At 33.6% G+C, this 17,242-nt stretch overlaps 3 protein-coding genes and 1 pseudogene across 3 annotated transcripts in view; 2 read left to right on the plus strand and 2 right to left on the minus strand.

Annotated features, from left to right (window-relative positions):
- LOC138315773 (otolin-1-like) overlaps positions 1-16,200 on the minus strand; it is a 29,517-nt gene extending 13,317 nt beyond the window's left edge. Inside the window, exon 1 of the mRNA XM_069257028.1 lies at positions 15,973-16,200. The gene's annotated coding sequence lies outside the window, so the exon portion shown is untranslated. The remainder of the gene's footprint in view (positions 1-15,972) is intronic.
- On the plus strand, positions 2,016-3,165 carry LOC138316682 (uncharacterized; annotated as a pseudogene).
- LOC138315775 (NEDD8) lies at positions 4,701-8,487 on the plus strand. Its single transcript, XM_069257031.1, has 5 exons — positions 4,701-4,836; positions 4,950-4,967; positions 6,336-6,365; positions 7,291-7,373; positions 7,625-8,487. The coding sequence occupies exons 1-5, from the start codon at positions 4,819-4,821 to the stop codon at positions 7,707-7,709; spliced, it is 234 nt and encodes a 77-aa protein (XP_069113132.1). The 5' UTR covers positions 4,701-4,818; the 3' UTR covers positions 7,710-8,487.
- LOC138315774 (adenine phosphoribosyltransferase-like) lies at positions 9,917-15,462 on the minus strand. Its single transcript, XM_069257029.1, has 4 exons — positions 15,308-15,462; positions 13,206-13,443; positions 12,925-13,003; positions 9,917-11,654 (listed from the first exon to the last, which is right to left on the minus strand). Exons 1-4 carry the CDS (start codon positions 15,385-15,387, stop codon positions 11,515-11,517), a joined length of 537 nt encoding a protein of 178 aa, XP_069113130.1. The 5' UTR covers positions 15,388-15,462; the 3' UTR covers positions 9,917-11,514.
- Positions 16,201-17,242: the final 1,042 nt, after the last annotated feature.

Below are 17,242 nucleotides of genomic sequence, written 5' to 3' on the forward strand. Positions count from 1 at the left end.
TTGTATTTCTATCAAATATAGAATATGTATATGCGTTTTTGTCTTTAAAAAATAACATGCAAATTATTATGAGTACATGTACATGTAGAATACACAAATTTTGTCAAGAAAAAACAAAAGCTGTCTGCTAGTCTTGTACTCTGTATTCATTTATTATCTTGATGGATATTGATATTTTTGTGTGGATAAACTAAAGAAACTGGCATTATACAATGTTGGTAAGTAACAAATTACTGCAGTATAATATGAGAGTACCGCATTGCATTTTTATTGTGTACAAATATATATTTAGCTATGTTATCTAAACATCTTGATAAATATTTGTAAGCCAGCTTGCTACAATGACATACAGGTTATGATGTTGGTTTTTGGCGTTCCAAAAAATTGAAATGATCTGAGTATGAATATAAATATTTAATATTATAAACACTAACATGTCAAACAAACGATTTTGCAACGCATTACATTTTTTTCGATATTTTAGTCAACTGGAAGCCCGTGAAAATGGTTCTATCAGTGTAAAATCGCATTTTTCCGTAGTTTATATTTTGGTTGCCATAGTAACCTTTTTTATGCAAAAGATTAATGATTTGATACCAATTCTGACCACGTTCTCTTTTGAAATTAATACGAAAGGTAAAAGATCACCAAGCCTGTTAAAAAGGTGGCAGAATTATTTTCGTGCATGAAATCATCTCGCCCAAACAACAATACATGCTAATTATATATGTCTACTGGGACAAAATGGTGTTGCCACTTGAAGTAGCAATGTGTAGTAAATGAATTGGATCTGAAGTGCACGTGGTACAAAGGTCATCCGAATATGACCCCTTATGGAATGTTGTCAGATCCTCTATTGACCGGAGTGGTTATAAGGATCTGTATTTCAATCAGATTGCATACAAAGAGACTTTGTAATGTCTATAAATCACTTCTTTAGTGCAGTTTAATAGAACAGTGATACCAGTTCATTTTTAAACAATTAAAGTTGTCAACACAAGCAAAAGAATCTGGCACTCTGTTCCACACTGTGTCAGTTTGATCTAATTTCTCTTCAGAAGGGTGCATTGTTTTGGTATATTGACAAGGAATTGTCTCTGTTTCCGGACCGAGATGAAATGCCTTTTCATACAGTTAGTAACTTCACGTACGATCGTACATTGAATATATTATCTTAATAAGCTGTATCATATCTCATCGCTGTCTCCTGAACGCTCATATATGTTGGTAACTGTAGGTATTTTAGTCGTTCTTGCATGGTATAAAATATTTGTTCTCATTTCGGCAACACGTTATATTGCCCTTTGTTTTCCTTGGATGTATTTCATATGACACTAACTCCAGAAAGCACAAAATCAAGATGAGTAATCTTTCGTACGACAAAAGAAATGTTTCATTATTTATATATTTGCATTTAGCACCTCTGAAAATATAGGAGTAGAACAAAATTAGGACTCGGCTGCATCATTTACATTTAAGATATTAAGCTTTTGATATTTTTATGGTGGCCATTTTGAAAACTGAACTGAACTGAGCTTGGGTTCCCGTTCTCAATTATCTTGTATTAGGTCATAGTAATGGTGTACCAAATTTAATTCTTATAAACGAATATCTGGTTTAAAAATGAATGTCTCTAAAACAAATTTAATTTGGATTGGCAGTAAGAAATTCTCTGAACTTACAGTGGGACAAACAGAGATTTACTCTATTAGGTATTGACTTCCATGTTAACTTACATGAGATGCCAAAAATGAACTATGACAAAAAATTGATAAAACCGAAGTCTTTGATACAAAACTTGGAAAAGAAGATCACTTACTCCAATAGGACGAATTCAGATAATCAAATCCTTACTTATTTCACAATTTAATCATTTGTTTATGGCATTGCCAAATCCTGATGAATCATTTATCTCAAAACTGAATACCACTACCTTTGAATTTTTATGGAACAGCAAGGTTGATAAAGTTAAAAGGGGTGTAATTATGAAAGATTTTTTAAATGGTGGCCTGAAAATGATTAATTTGAAAGCTTACTTGTGTTCTTTCAAACTTGGTTGGATTCGAAGATTTTTTCAAACTACAGCTAAATGGCAAATTGTTGATAAAAGTTTGGTAAATGTAGATATTTTAGTTAATGGTGGAAATGAATATTTACAAATTTGCCAAAAAAATGTCCAATAAATTTTGGATTGATGTTTTTAAAGCACGGAATACACGGATCAAGATGAATGATAAGAACACTACTACAGAGGTATCTATTCTGAAAACCCCTATTTGGTTTAATAAAAATATAACTGTTGATAAGAAGTTCATTTATGATGAAAATTTTTTGAAAAAAATGTTATTACAATCAATGATCTATTAAGAGACAGTACTACAAAGAGTTTTTACACTTTCAATGAGTTTCTTCACAGGTACAATGTAAATACCAACTTTCTTCATTATCATAGTATCATATCGGCTGTTAAAAAGTTCTTATCATCGGCTGTAATTCCTCATTCAAAACTTCAGTATCCATTTGTACCAATTAGCGTTGAATATATTCTAAAGGAAAGAAAAGGTACTAAAGATTTTTATAATATTTTAATACATAACGAAGCTGTGCCTTCTGGTAAAGTTAAGTGGAACAAAGACTTTAATCTTGATGATGCAACTTGGTCTCAAATTTACAAAATTCCATTCCATATTACTAAGAACACAAAGTTACAGTGGCTACAGTTCAGAATAAATCACCACATCTTAACAACAAACTCTTTTCTTTTTAAAGCACATCTTTCTGTTTCTCCTTATTGTAATTTATGTAATTCTGAAAATGAAACAATAACTCATATTTTATATATGGGAGTGTAAAGAAGTACAAAATCTTTTAGATTATTTCACAGCTCTACTTGATGTTTTATTCATTCCTTTTGGTTTCAATAAACAAACTTTTATTTTTGGTCTACATTCCTCCAACTCCGTTTCCTTCAAAGCCGACAATGAAATTCTGCTACTTATAAAACAGTATATTTATAGAATGAGATGTCTCCATAAGTCTCTCAGTACTAATGGTCTTGTCAATTCTTTAAAAGATTATTATGATACTCAGAAATATATAGCTTACAGCCAAGGAGAAAGAGCAAAAATTAAATTTGAGAAAGACTGGAAAAATGGGAAAAAGTAGCTAAACTTTAGCCTTTTATTCGTACACCTCACCCTGAAATATTCGCAATATGATAATCATAGATGTACAAATGTATACAATTTTTTTCCCCCATATATTTAGATTTTTTTATTTTAATTATTTATTTATTCATTATTATCATTTTTTTGTTTTGCCGATATAACTTCTTATTTCTTCGATCTTCGCTTACTGTACGTGCCACTCTAAATACCATCTCTCTGTCTACCCCTCCCCTTTATCAATTTTTTTTTCTCTCTCTCTTTCTTTCCTTTCTCTTTGTTTTTCATTTCTGTTGTTTTTTTGGTTTTTCGTCTCTCTGTGTGTTTATTTGATAGTATAAAGTGTATGTGAAAAATGAAAGTGTCCTCGTTTGTCATGTCAAATGTGTTACAAAATTTGAAAAAAAAAAATAAAAATTACAAAATTTAATTCTTGTATCACAAAGGTCATGGGTCTCTTTTTGCTGGTAATTATGTGATGAATGGCTACCAAGGTTATTCAAAGGAATGACCTTGACCTTAATTCAAGGTGACAGGGATTAAATAGACTAAACTCTTGTAGGCCCTAATTCACCTTTCCGAGAATCCGCCGCTTAGCCCCGCCCCCTTAGATACCATAACTAAGTCCCACAAACATCATCCTCAAACTTCAAACTCTGGTATTACATAACATTTCCTAACCTTATTAAGAGCGCAGCTCTCTGCGCGGCCGAAGGCCGCGTAGAGCGAAGCTCTACTAACCTAACACGTGTGTGAGCATATAGAATCCAATAATTCCAGTACCCCTAGGACTTTGAAATCGTGTCCCGCGGGGAAAGTCTCGCGCCTCCATGCAGGCAGCCATGTTTTAATTCTCGTTATCAGCACGACGAGATTTTAAATTTTCTCTGTAGGCAAAACGTTTCACCAGGATACACTTTGAAATTACTGTAAGTAGTTTTAAATAACTACAAAAGGATAAGAACCGCACAATAAATGTACTGGTCAAAATGAGATACTGTCTGTGTGTTGTCAAGCGCACGGCACCGTCAGCCGTGACGTCAGGAAGCTTGATGCTAAAGATGACGCCACATATTTCCGCGCATTTTTGATACATGGAATGTTGCCAAGTTTTCCGCATTGGAGAGACACAAGATCGAACAAAAATGAAATAATCCAGTTGAATATTTCTTTCTGACCTGTATATGACGACTGCTAGACAATAATATTGGAGAATAGCATTTATTAAAAATTAATTATCGGACTAAAAGTTAAAACAGTTTTAATAACATTCTGAGATTATAATCCTAACAATATTTACATTTTTTAAAAGTAGCTGCGCTCGTCTGAGGCTTTGCCTTAAAATCATATTAATATGTGACTTTCCCTTTTAGAAATGACACCAAGAGTTATCTCCCCTTCGCAATTCGTGACACTCCTTCAGGTGTCGCCCACTGGCCTTTGTTTACTCCGTGCGATATATAGATAGGCCTGTCGGGATTGGGAATACCCTGTGGCAATGGGGACATTTTAGGTGCAAACTATATTACAGCCCGTGGACTTTTTGAACAACCAATCAAAAGAACGTTTACATAAACCAAGTAAACCGGAAGTTATCTCTAAACACACTGAATACAGAAACCCGTAAACCGGTGGTCACTGAAATCGGGACAAAATGTTGATTAAAGTCAAGGTAATTACATATAGATCACTTTCAAATTATTTAAGACTTATACTTAAAAAAAAAGTTTGTTTCATTTTCTATTGAAGCTATGTAATAATGAATGTTATATGTTATTATTTCAGACACTAACCGGAAAAGAGGTGAGTATATTCCTTAATTAAGATGTTTTTTGTCATTCTAAATTTATCTGCACAACTTACACAAGTACACGCTTATCAACGAAATTAATAATATCGTTCCTTTCACTAACTGTTTTCGGGCTGTTGTCGATATAAAGAAATCAAATCCAGAGAAGACTAGGCTCAGAAATACTTTACCTTCATGGAGTCGTTTAGAACACAGGGGCTCGATATGATAAAATGAATGTATTATTTGAGACTATGAGACACCAATTTAATAATCTAAGCAATTATATTATACATACGGTTACCGTTTTATCAAAACCATTGCTGGTAGTAATGATTCTGATTTGCCCTAGTTTATTAATTAATCATATTGTACATGTGCAGTAGGATACAATTTTGTAAATGGACAAATGTATTAATGTTCTGTTATAGCTTTATGTACTGTAGTAAATTATTGATTACTCACTGATACAAAATGAAGAAATGTTGCAATTTTAGTTGCCAAACGTCAACAGTTTAAACTCAGGTTTCAGGTTCAAAATAAATTCTGCTCTAAAAAGGTTGAACAAAAGGAACATCTACTCTATATATGTATATGTAATTACTTAAAGGGACAATTCAGTCTTAGAGAACATTAAAATTTGCACAAATATCGGAAAAACCCCTGTTCTAATGGAAATTAGATCAGTCGGTTTTACTGTAATATGCCAGAAAAGCCCATGGTGGTGAAACTCGCTCGCTATCCGCCATTACACATTGTGGTCGACCATCTTGTATGCCGAACCCTTTCCCTTGCTCGTAGAGTAATGCAACTTTTGTCTAGAACTGCTCAAATCGCTCTGACAGTAGTGTGTTTACCTTATTAGGTGAATTATCTTGCCTCAAAATCATTTCATCACCTCCTTAGTGGTTATGTGGTTCATTTATTTAACGTCCGTGACTTTGGCTCGGGTATGAGTAAAGCATACATATTGTACCTGCTTAATCGTATTGATCAACGATTTGTAATTACAAAGGTATCAATAAAATACTAAACATTGACGTGGAATTTGTCAATATTTTGTGTTATATGTTTCATAAGAAATGTAGAACTATACATTTATGCCATAGTTTGCTTCTTGGTTATGTAAAAGAATTAGCCTGAGTGAATTGTCTCTTTCACTGTATGACATACATGTTACAATATGTATTGATTTATAATGTTCTATGACATTTACAGAATAAATTTGTAATGTTTTCACTGGTTTTAATGCAATTTGATACTACATTAAGTATGTAAAATGTAAATATAAAGTATTTATGGTTGTCATAAGTAGTACATATTCTTTTTGAAAATTTAAACATATGAACATTGTACCATTTATTCAAATTCTTTTCTTTCAGATTGAAATTGATATAGAACCTACAGATAAGGTAATTTTAGGTTTTTGTCATAATGCTTTTTAACAGAATAAAATGAAACTGTCTATATCAGTTGTAACTTAATGAAAAAAAACCCACCTGTACTTTGATAAATTAGTACAAATATAAAAGAGAGTAACATAAAATCAATGTTTTTCCTGCCAATGGAGTTTATTGAATATATATCTAGACCCATTTCCAATGACAAATACCCCATTTTTCGCTAATCACTTATTAAAACTTGTAGTAAGTTGGTTTTAAACTAGCAAATGGCAGTGTTAAGCACTATTACCATGATATCTGCCGTTCTATCGTCTTTCCTATATAAGTATATGTATTGAAAAGCCTCTTAATATAGTGGTTATAATAATCAAGTACCATATATCTCAAAAGTAATCTAAAATCGCATGCTACTTACTCTGTTTTGGCTATATTGGATTAATCACTGTACTTGCAGATATGGGTAGTCTAGGTATGTAGAAAGTGAATTCCGATTTTAAATCGTAGCACAGTCATGCAGATAAACAGATCATTTCCATATGCATATAAAAACAAAGTTTTGATTTCATTTACATAATTTTAACTTAAGACTGATGAGCAAGCTCCATCACTTAATTTCCACAGTTTACATTGTACAGGGACAGATTTCTGATGTTCATCGGCTCAAGGCCTACATACATATAAAAAGACAATAGAATGGCAGAATTTGGTGTCATAATTTACCCCAGAAGATGAAACTAATCTTAGTTGACCTACATTTTTTAAGCATTTCCAATAATAAATTCTTTTGAGGTCTCTAATTACATCAGAAAATTCTTACAGCTTCAATATACCACAGTAAGCTTGAACCATCTAACTTCTTGTGACCTTGACTGTCAGAAAGCAACATAATAATTCAACCTAATTTAAAAGTCAATTGTTGTTATGTGTTAAAAAGGTTGAAAGGATAAAGGAAAGGGTAGAAGAAAAAGAAGGAATTCCACCACCACAGCAACGGTTAATCTTCAGCGGAAAGCAGATGTAAGTATATGTGTTAAGTTTGTAAAAAGTCTATGAAACTGTTTTAGATTTCACATTTTAGGTCACATGAGATTAATCACCTTTTGTCCGTCGTCATGTGTTCATAAACATTTTACATTTTCAACTTGACAAAAACTGCTGAAGCGAATATAATGAAATTTTGCACAAACATGGGGGGAAAACATATTTTAAATGCATTATTTGTTCAATTTCTACCTGCTAGTAATTATATTGAATGTTCATGGTTTTAGGAATGATGAGAAAACAGCCGCAGATTACAAGGTGACGGGAGGATCAGTTCTACATTTAGTTCTTGCTTTAAGAGGAGGCGAATGATGCAATATGAGTTGTATTTAAAACATTTAAACATTTATTTCTGCCAACTGCTCCTTCTCCTACATGTCAGCGTATTTCAGGAATGTGTGACTGCATTAACTGCTAATTCTGTTGCTGTCAAGCCATTTAGGAACTTCAGTCATGAGAAGACATGGCTGGGAAACACCTGTGTCAAAAGAAATCCAAATGGATGGAGACAACATGAAAGTTCTAAAACTGAGCTGGTTAAATCCCTGTGGGAGATGTAGAAAATGTGAATAATTATGTGCTTTCACTTTTTTTTGTCTAAAGAACAATTATGTGAGATAGCTTGTGTGAATGTAATTTAGGATATTATTTAGAAACTACAACAAATATCTCTTTGACATTTTTGTTTTTGTTTAACAGAACTGATATTGAAAAGAAAAAAATATAAGTTTTGTTACTGTTCTTCTGAATATTTTCTTTTAGTAATATTATCAATGTTTCAGTAATCAGATATTTAAAATGACAGAAATGTAACAACTTCAAATTTGAATTCCTAAATGATTTTTGTCTCTACATAAACTGCAGTTGTTGTACTATCTAAAGTTACTTTGATTTGCAAATTTTCCCCCATTTTTTTTATGAAAAATATCTATGAGGCATTTGTGTGTGTGTTGGTATGATATACATGTAGGATATAGCAGACCATTTGGTGCAAGATATGTACACTGATGCAGATAATATTATTGTCTTGTAAGTCCACACTATTTTGTGATTATTGATATGACTAGATAATAAATATGTCATGATCCAATTAATGATTTTCTCTCATTTCATAGCATTTAAACTTAGTAATTATGATTCTGTTTTATCCCAAGGTCAACAGCTCTATCCACGTGTTATTGTTTGCTTTGAATTAATTTAAAAGACTAAAAAACTCTTCTGTTGTGTAGATGTAGACGTTAGCATTACAGATATCTGATGATATACATTAAAGTCTTGGAAGAGTTACTGCCCTTTTCAATCTTCACTCACTGTTATAACATACGAATTTGGATAAGTAACTGCTTTTTCAACTACAATTTGGTTTTATGGTCTGACCATATTATATTCATTTCACTGCGCTGTAGGCATAAATTTAATGATTTATGTCAGTACTGCCAAAAGTCATTTTGAGCTCTTTGTTTGTGTAAACGTAATTCTCAAAATGTTTGTAACATTTGATGGTGAATAACATATAAAAAGCTATTTTTGATTTGTTTGTATGAAAATTACGGCATATATAACTTTAAGCTCACCAAGGTCAAAAGATTATTACTGTACATGTCATTTATTTTTCAACATAAATAAACAGTTTCTTGTAACCATAAGGCCCATGCGAAAAGCTGATTAATGGCGGTAGCAGGGCTCGAGATTAACCATTACCCATCTGCCTGGGGCAGGTCAGACCTGTCTGGCAAGTCAGTTATGTATGTGATTTGCCTGACTGGGCAGGTGGAGATTTTAGTGACATTGATACTTGTTTAGGTTGATGTTGAGTTGATATCACAGTCATTAAGATAAAATTGCTACAAAATTTGAACTATGAAGTTCTCTATACAGATTTCCTAAGGAGCTGTTAGATCAGGAGGGTTGCCGCTCATTACCACTAGGCTGACTGGATAGCAAGAACAATTTACATGTATTAACAATTTTATCTTAATAGAAAAAAAATTGCTATGTTATTTACTACCAAGACTGTGTATTATTAAATATTATTAATAGATATAAATGGGACAGTTGGAGGTAGCCAAGGATTTGGAAATGTACTGTATAGTGTCTAAAGTGTAATTATTATAATTATTTGACAAATTTGGGCAAGTCAAATTTCCAGTCGGGCAGGTAAGTTTTTGTGGTCACCTGCCCAATAGAACACATCCTTAAAAAAGTTAATATCAAGCCTCGACTTGTTACAAGAACTGATCCATGACCATTCTAGGTAATTGGGTTAACCCATACAAATGATTTTAGATAGATTAAATCTCATGAATTTAGGATGCTTCCTACTTCATCCTTGACTGTTCTTATTTCTAGACATCTCTTCCAATGCATGTTAAAGGAATCCAACAAATTAAAACAAACGCTACTGTTTTATTAGTCTTTTTTTTTATTAAAGAGTATTTCCATTCATATTTTTTATAATAAAAATATACTTATGATCTTTTAACAATAACAACCTCTTGATCAGTTACACAATTTATTTGATCAACCTTAAATGGTCAAAACAATGCTCAATTTCTATGAACCAGTTTTATCAAGATCATGAGATAAAATATTTCTTTTTTTTTCTTCCTTTTCTTCTTCTTATTGACAGATTGTCAGAATATTAAAGATACAGAAAGTGGGACTTGATTGTACAACATGTAAGCATTCCAGAAATAATACTGGCATAAACTAGAAAATAAAGAAGTCTGAGCTATGATGCACATGCTTGACCATTGAGAGGCAATCAAGCATGACACATGTAAGTCAGCCACTATAGAGACAGGACGACTATGGCATTTTGAACAGAAAAACAAATATATTGTATTATAAACAAATTTATAAAAGCAATTAATAAAATTAACAAAATTAAAAGTAATCACTTAAAAAATATGCTGAAGCTAACACACAATCAAATTATAATTTGTCTTGTGATTTCACACACTACTATACCCTATTTTACGCTTAAATTGTATTGGTTTCATGGTGGGGCGGGATTACAGCTGTAATTTTAATTAGATTGAGCTAAGACATTACAAAATATCAAGGAAGAATACCAAGCGCACCATATTATACCCGAAGTATGTTTTTAAACAAAAAATTTGATTGGTTCCACCACAATGTGTGGCAGAATCAATCAAATTAGGATTGGAGTGATGAATTATTCTTGATATCTCATCAAAAGCAGCCCACGGAGGTAGTAAGCGTTAGTGTGGTGTACACCTGGGACCAAGAATGTCAAAAAAATAGTTGCATGTTATTTTGACTGTTAAATCAGTTCATAGTATTCAGTTCACACTCAAATCAATTGAGCACATGATTGTCATCATTTTAATTAACTACATACATACATGTATCATATGTGTCAAATGGAATATTACCAAAGGTTAAAATTATACGGTGCATAATGCCTTTTAAATGATATGGTATAAAATCAAATTAATGATGGAACATCAACTGTATTACAAGAACATCATAAGTTATAAAACATAAAACGAATATTTACTTCTTCATAATAATTGTATTTATCTGTGCCAGCCACTATCCAACTGATAGGATTGTTTCCATGCCTGACACTGCCCCAATGGTGATAAAGAGGTTTCTCTCTTATCTACAGGTGTACAACTGGTTTATCCCATTGCAATACACTCGTGTTGTACGAGGCTGTATTACATTTACATGGCTACCCATGGAATACAACCTTGTGATGTCACCAAAATTACTATTTTTTCTTAATAATTTTTTCGTTATTTTCAGAAACTAGACTGATTTTACTACAATTAATACAAAGAATATAAATGAAGATATCACACAATTTTCATGTATGGAAAATTGAGTTGCACTCAGTTTTCTTCCAAATTATTTCAAAATGGTGGGAAATCATACTTATAAAATTTTAATAAACATGCAGAGATATGAGAGAAAAATACTTATTACTTAAATTGGTTGTGAGTAAAAATTGTCATCTCCAAGTTAATTAAAATGTGTCCTTTTTTCCCAAGCACACTTACAATGTATGTAAAAATTAGCACATCTGATTAAATAGATCTGCCTATGTATGTCATGTTACTTTCAAACTCTGTGTTCCATAGCAGATGTTTTAGTAATTGATGAGAGATGTTACAGTAGTATTTGGTACTTTGTCCCGTCCACACAAGTCCGCTAGTTCAATGATGACTAGACACTGAAGTACCTCACCTCCAGCCTTGTTTATCAAGTCATATGCTGCCTTCATTGTACCTAAAGAAAAATTCAAATTACTCTTTAAACTTTCATTTGAACTCTATATCACTCTATTACATGTATTCATGTACATATAACTTAAGAATCTTCTAATGCTGGTATAGTCTATTACAAAACTAAAGCCGTAGTCAATGAATTAAAATAAACTTTGCAGCAGACAACCCTTGCAATTAAATTGTCAAGGTAAGTTTTAAAACAAGAGGCCCATGGGCCTTAACGGTCATCTGACTATTAGTACAATGCAACATAGTCGTTTAAAGATTTTAGCTTATTTGACCTCTGACCTTGATTGAAGGTCAAGCTAATTCATTTGAACAAACTTGGTAGCCCTTCATCCCAGCATGCTACATGCTCAATATCAGTACCCTGGGCCTTCTGGTTTTTGAGAAGAAGTCATTTAAAGATTTTAGTCTATTTGCTGCCCTTGACCTTAAATGAAGATCAAGGTCATTCATTTGAACAAACTTGGTAGCCCTTGATCCCAGCATGCCACAGGCTTAATATCAGGTCTCGAGGCCTCTTAGTTATTCACAAGAAGTTGTTTAAAGGATTTTAGCCTATTTGACCCCTGTGACCTTGAATGAAAGTCAAGGTCATTTATTTGAACAAACTTGGTAGCCCTTTATCCCAGCATCCTACAGGCCAAATATCAGTACTCTGGGCTGTCTGGTTCTTGAGAAGAAGTCGTTTAAAGATTTTAGCCTTTCTGACCCCTGGGACCTTGAATGAAGATCAAGGTCATTCATTTGAACAAACTTGGTAGCCCTTCATCCAAGCATGTCACAGGCCCAATATCAGTACCCTGGGCCTTCTGGTTCTTGAGAAGAAGTCGTTTAAAGATTTTAGCCTAATTGACCCTGATGACCTTGAATGAAGGTCAAGGTCATTTATTTGAAAAAACTTGGTAGCCTTTCATCCCAGCATGCCAGAGGCCTAATATCAGGTCTCTAGGCCTCCTAGTTATTCACAAGGATTTGTTTAAAGAATTTTAGCCTATTTGACCCCTGTGACCTTGAATGCAGGTCAAGGTCATTTATTTGAACAAACTTGGTAGCCCTTCATCCCAGCATCCTACAGGCCAAATATGAGTACCCTGGGCCTTCCGGTTATTGAGAAGAAGTCGTTTGAATGAAAAGTTTACGCACGGCGGACGGCCGACGGCGCACGACGACATAAATTAAACTGGTTGATGTTTCACATCAGAAAAGTTGAGAAGAATACATTGAAGGAAGTATTTAGGATGGTGAAAAAATCCCTAATTGATTACCTCCAGTCGCTAAAAGGTCATCAACAATCACAACCTTCTCTCCCTGTGTCAGTGCATCTTTTTCAATTTCAAAGGTATCCTGAAACACCAGTGAAACAATGATTTCAGTACAAGAATTGGTAAAAACAAAGATTTATATCTTGTACAATCATTTTATCTATAAACACAATATTATTGTGAGATATAGATGAAAATTACCAATACCAGTACACTAATTTTGACCTTTCACCTAAATGGCTAATGGTTAAAATCTGGTTTATTAAACAGATTCTGTTGCATACCTGGCCATACTCCAGTTTGTATGTAATACTATGGGTTGCCCCTGGTAATTTTCCAGCCTTGCGAACAGGAGCAAACCCTACACCCAGGGCCTGAGCAATCATAGGTCCAAAGAGAAATCCACGAGCATCGAGTCCCACAATCAATTTAACCCCATCAGCATTTTTACGAACACTTTCCACCATCACATCTATCAAGTCTTTAAACAGTGATGGATTGCGTAGCACTGGGAAGACATTTCTGTGTATATACAAAATGAAAATGTAGAACTTCGATAAAAATACCCAAATGCCTTGCAATTATTCTAAATCATAATTATAGAAATGGATTGTTTTGAATGAAGCTATATAAATATTTATGAAGTGTTTGACATTTTATGCAAGCAACTACACTCGTCATTAATGTACATTCTACAAATACAAATAATATTAACTACATTTAACAAATTATGTATGTGATTTCTATATGATTTTGAATTAAAATTGCAAGTCATTTGGATATTTTGATCATTCCAATACCTGTATATCAAATTACCTGGTAGATAAAATTATTTTTCTCATTAAGAAATTTATTATTATCAATAGATTCGGGAGCAGCTGATGTACCATAAACTCAAATGAAAACTCAAATTCATAATTCAGTCAGATTTTAACTCTTCCCGTACTCATGAGACATTAATATGACAAATTAAACATAATATGGGATACTATATGCAAATGGATAATATAAGGTCATGCCATGTTTAGGTGGGGTACCTAGATAAAATTCACCGGTGCAGCAGTACTCAAGTCAGGTATTCAGAGGTGGAGGGCTAATTATAGTAAAACTGTTGGGACATGTACATTAAACTATTGACCATCATGGACCCTTATGGATTTCCTACCAACTTTTAAAATTAAGTTAAAAAATGTTTGACCACATGTTCTTGGCTCGCTGACAAAAAAAAATACATGTATACAGTGTAATTATGTATAATTTTTTTTGTCAGCGAGCTAAGTATGAATGAGGTTTGACTTAACTATTAAAGATGCTACACCGCTGCCGAATGTTTTTTTTTTTTTTTTATCAACAATAGAAGCAGTCAAATTAGTATTTTTCTTCAGTTACAAATGTTACTAAATTTTGTAGCAGGATTGGACTGGGTCAATCAACGGTGACCAGGTAGCTCAGTCGGTAGAGCACTCAGCTGGTGTTCTGAGGGTCTCGGATAGGAATCCCAGTCTGGCCGATACATTTTCTCCTCTCCTGTAACAGAATTGGCTCACAACTAAATAACCCACGGTGGTGGTGTTTGGAAGGGTCTTGTATGTCTTCGAGGGCGAAGACTTCGAGAAAGGAGGGAGGAGTGTAGCGGGATTGGACTAGGTCAATCATTGATGACCAGGTAGCTTAGTTGGTAGAGCACTAAGCTAGTGTTCTGAGGGTCCCAGGTTCAAAATCCTGGTCTGGCTGCTACATTTTCTCCTCTCCTGTTACAATTTACACCATTACCACTGTTGAAAGGAGCTTTTTATTTTACTTCAAGATAAAAATATCAAAAAAAAAGTAATTACATGCGTCCTGAAAAAAAATCTATGCCCTATATGGAATAAAGCATTGATTGTCATGTACCAAAATCAAAATTTAATTATTTTGTAGGAATTTTTGTGTTAATTAGACACATGGATACATGATTAAACTCAAGTTATTGTTCAAATGATGAGTATCGTTTATGCTTTGTAGGCGGTGAAGCATCTTTAATATGCGATTATAAAAAATATTGTAAAACTGATAAATAATGTTATGCTGTTGGCAGTGGAGCATCCTTAATTAACATACAAGGTAGATACAATATTGCTAAAGAGGCATGCATCGCTATAACCCAATAATATTAGACGTCGATATTGAGAAACTTCTGATGGGAACAACGTAATAATCAAAAGTGTCTTGTTGTGCTATAACACATATGCTCTATAGTGGCAGTTGTGACAACAGTCCAGCAAAATAGGAGAGTACAATGTATGTAAGTGTTTGTTTTTAGTCGTTGTAGTTTACAGGCAGTGATGAAATTGGAAACAATTGTATTTCACATGATGCATTTCACTGTCTACACAAAAGTACTTACTTAAATATTATTCCAGGTTTCGGAAAATCTGGGTGCTCGGAAACAGCATCTTTGATACGTTTTATCCTCTCTTCCGTCATATTTGAGTTGCCGGTGAATCGTCCTCGCTTATCTTATCGCCATCCAAGAAAAAGGGGGTGAATCGGGGGTAATTACCGTTATATTAAGAAATTACATAGATCTGTAATTACATGTCAATAAATATTTAAATATTATATGTATATATATTGATTTGGCTATACTTCCATTGTATCAATCATGGCGCATACGGCTACATTTCAAAGACATGCACTTGATAGAGAAAAAATCTCTTTAATTTCCCTCTTTTAGACCTCATAATAAATCTGAATCGTTTCACCGTTTTACCGTTAAGGGTGTGTAAATGCAGCATCTAAGCGTTCGAATGACAAAGGTTGTGTGAGGAAAAAATGGTAAGTTTTCATTGTCAATGCATGTGAATGTTCTTTTCTAAGACACGCGATTTTAAGGCTGTTTTAAGATATCTACTTATTGAACATGAATAAGTTAAATACAAATCTAGGACTTACATCAGGAATAAACCCATACACATTAACCCACCTATCTTATTCGGTAAAAATGCCATTGAATTGTCCGTGTACGCTAAAGTTGCATCGGTCGACCGATTAAATAAAATATTAACTTACCGTTGTTGACGTCATACCATTTGTCAGTGACTACTATTGACGTTTCTTCTTCTACTACTGGTTGTACTGGTATGGCTACTCGGATGGTTCCTGTATTCTACTATTGATGGGCTGAATTTTGAAGGGTGTTGTTTTCAGGCTGTAGATTTGAATGAGTTCATCGGTTTCGCCATATAAGATAATAACACCTAGCCACCTATTGCTAACATCACCATCTCGGAGAAAGGTGTCCTAAAATAACTACTAAATCTGTAACAGGAGAGGAGAAAATGTAGCGGCCAGACCGGGATTCGAACCCGGGACCCTCAGAATACTAGCCGAGTGCTCTACCGACTCTAAGCCGGATAAAGCAGCTGGTCCTGATGACATAAAACCAAAATTTCTTAAGGAATCAGCTTGTGAGATTGCTCCCATCTTACAATTGATTTTTACTAAATCGTACAACTCTGGTATTGTACCAAATGACTGGAAGAAGGCACACATAGCACCTTTATATAAAAAAGGACAGCGATATTTTCTTGAAAAATATAGACCAGTATCTTTAACGTCAGTCTTCTTCAAACTCTTCGAACATATTATTACTTTATTAGAAAATTTAGATCCTGCGAAACCCAATTACTGGAATTTGTTGATGATATTTCAAAAAACCTAGAAGCAGGTAAACAGACAGATGTTCTTATATTAGATTTTTCGAAAGCTTTCAATAAAGTTACCCACTCACTACTGCTCCTCATTATGGTATTATAGGGGGAAAATGAACCAGTGGTAAAGCATTTTCTATTATGTTGAAAACAAGCTGTCCTGTGTGAAGGTGAAATATCTTCTTACATGCCAGTAGAGTCCGGAGTACCCCAGGGATCTGTCTATTTTTACATTATATTAATGATTTGGCTACTGGTTTAAAATTTACATTATGATTATTTGCTGATGATACAATAGTATACCTGACTATATCATCTGAGCAGGATGCAAAGTGTCTCCAGTCTGACCTTGATAAGTTGGCGGCATGGGAAAAAGACTGGAGTATGTCCTTTAACCTGAGCAAGTGTAATGTTCTATCGATTACACATACTGGTAGTCGCTCTCCTAAAAACTTTGCTTATACATGTTCACTTCATGGCCACTCTCTAGAACATGTAAACTCACCAAAGTACTTAGGTGTAACCTTAACATTAGACTTGACCTGGGGGAAGCATATTGGCAACATCTGTAACAAGGCAAACAACACTCTTAGCTTTTTATTACAAAACCTTAAAATAAACTCCAAATG

The sequence above is a fragment of the Argopecten irradians genome, chromosome 2 (assembly GCF_041381155.1).
Source record: "Argopecten irradians isolate NY chromosome 2, Ai_NY, whole genome shotgun sequence".
Classification (NCBI taxonomy): domain Eukaryota; kingdom Metazoa; phylum Mollusca; class Bivalvia; order Pectinida; family Pectinidae; genus Argopecten; species Argopecten irradians.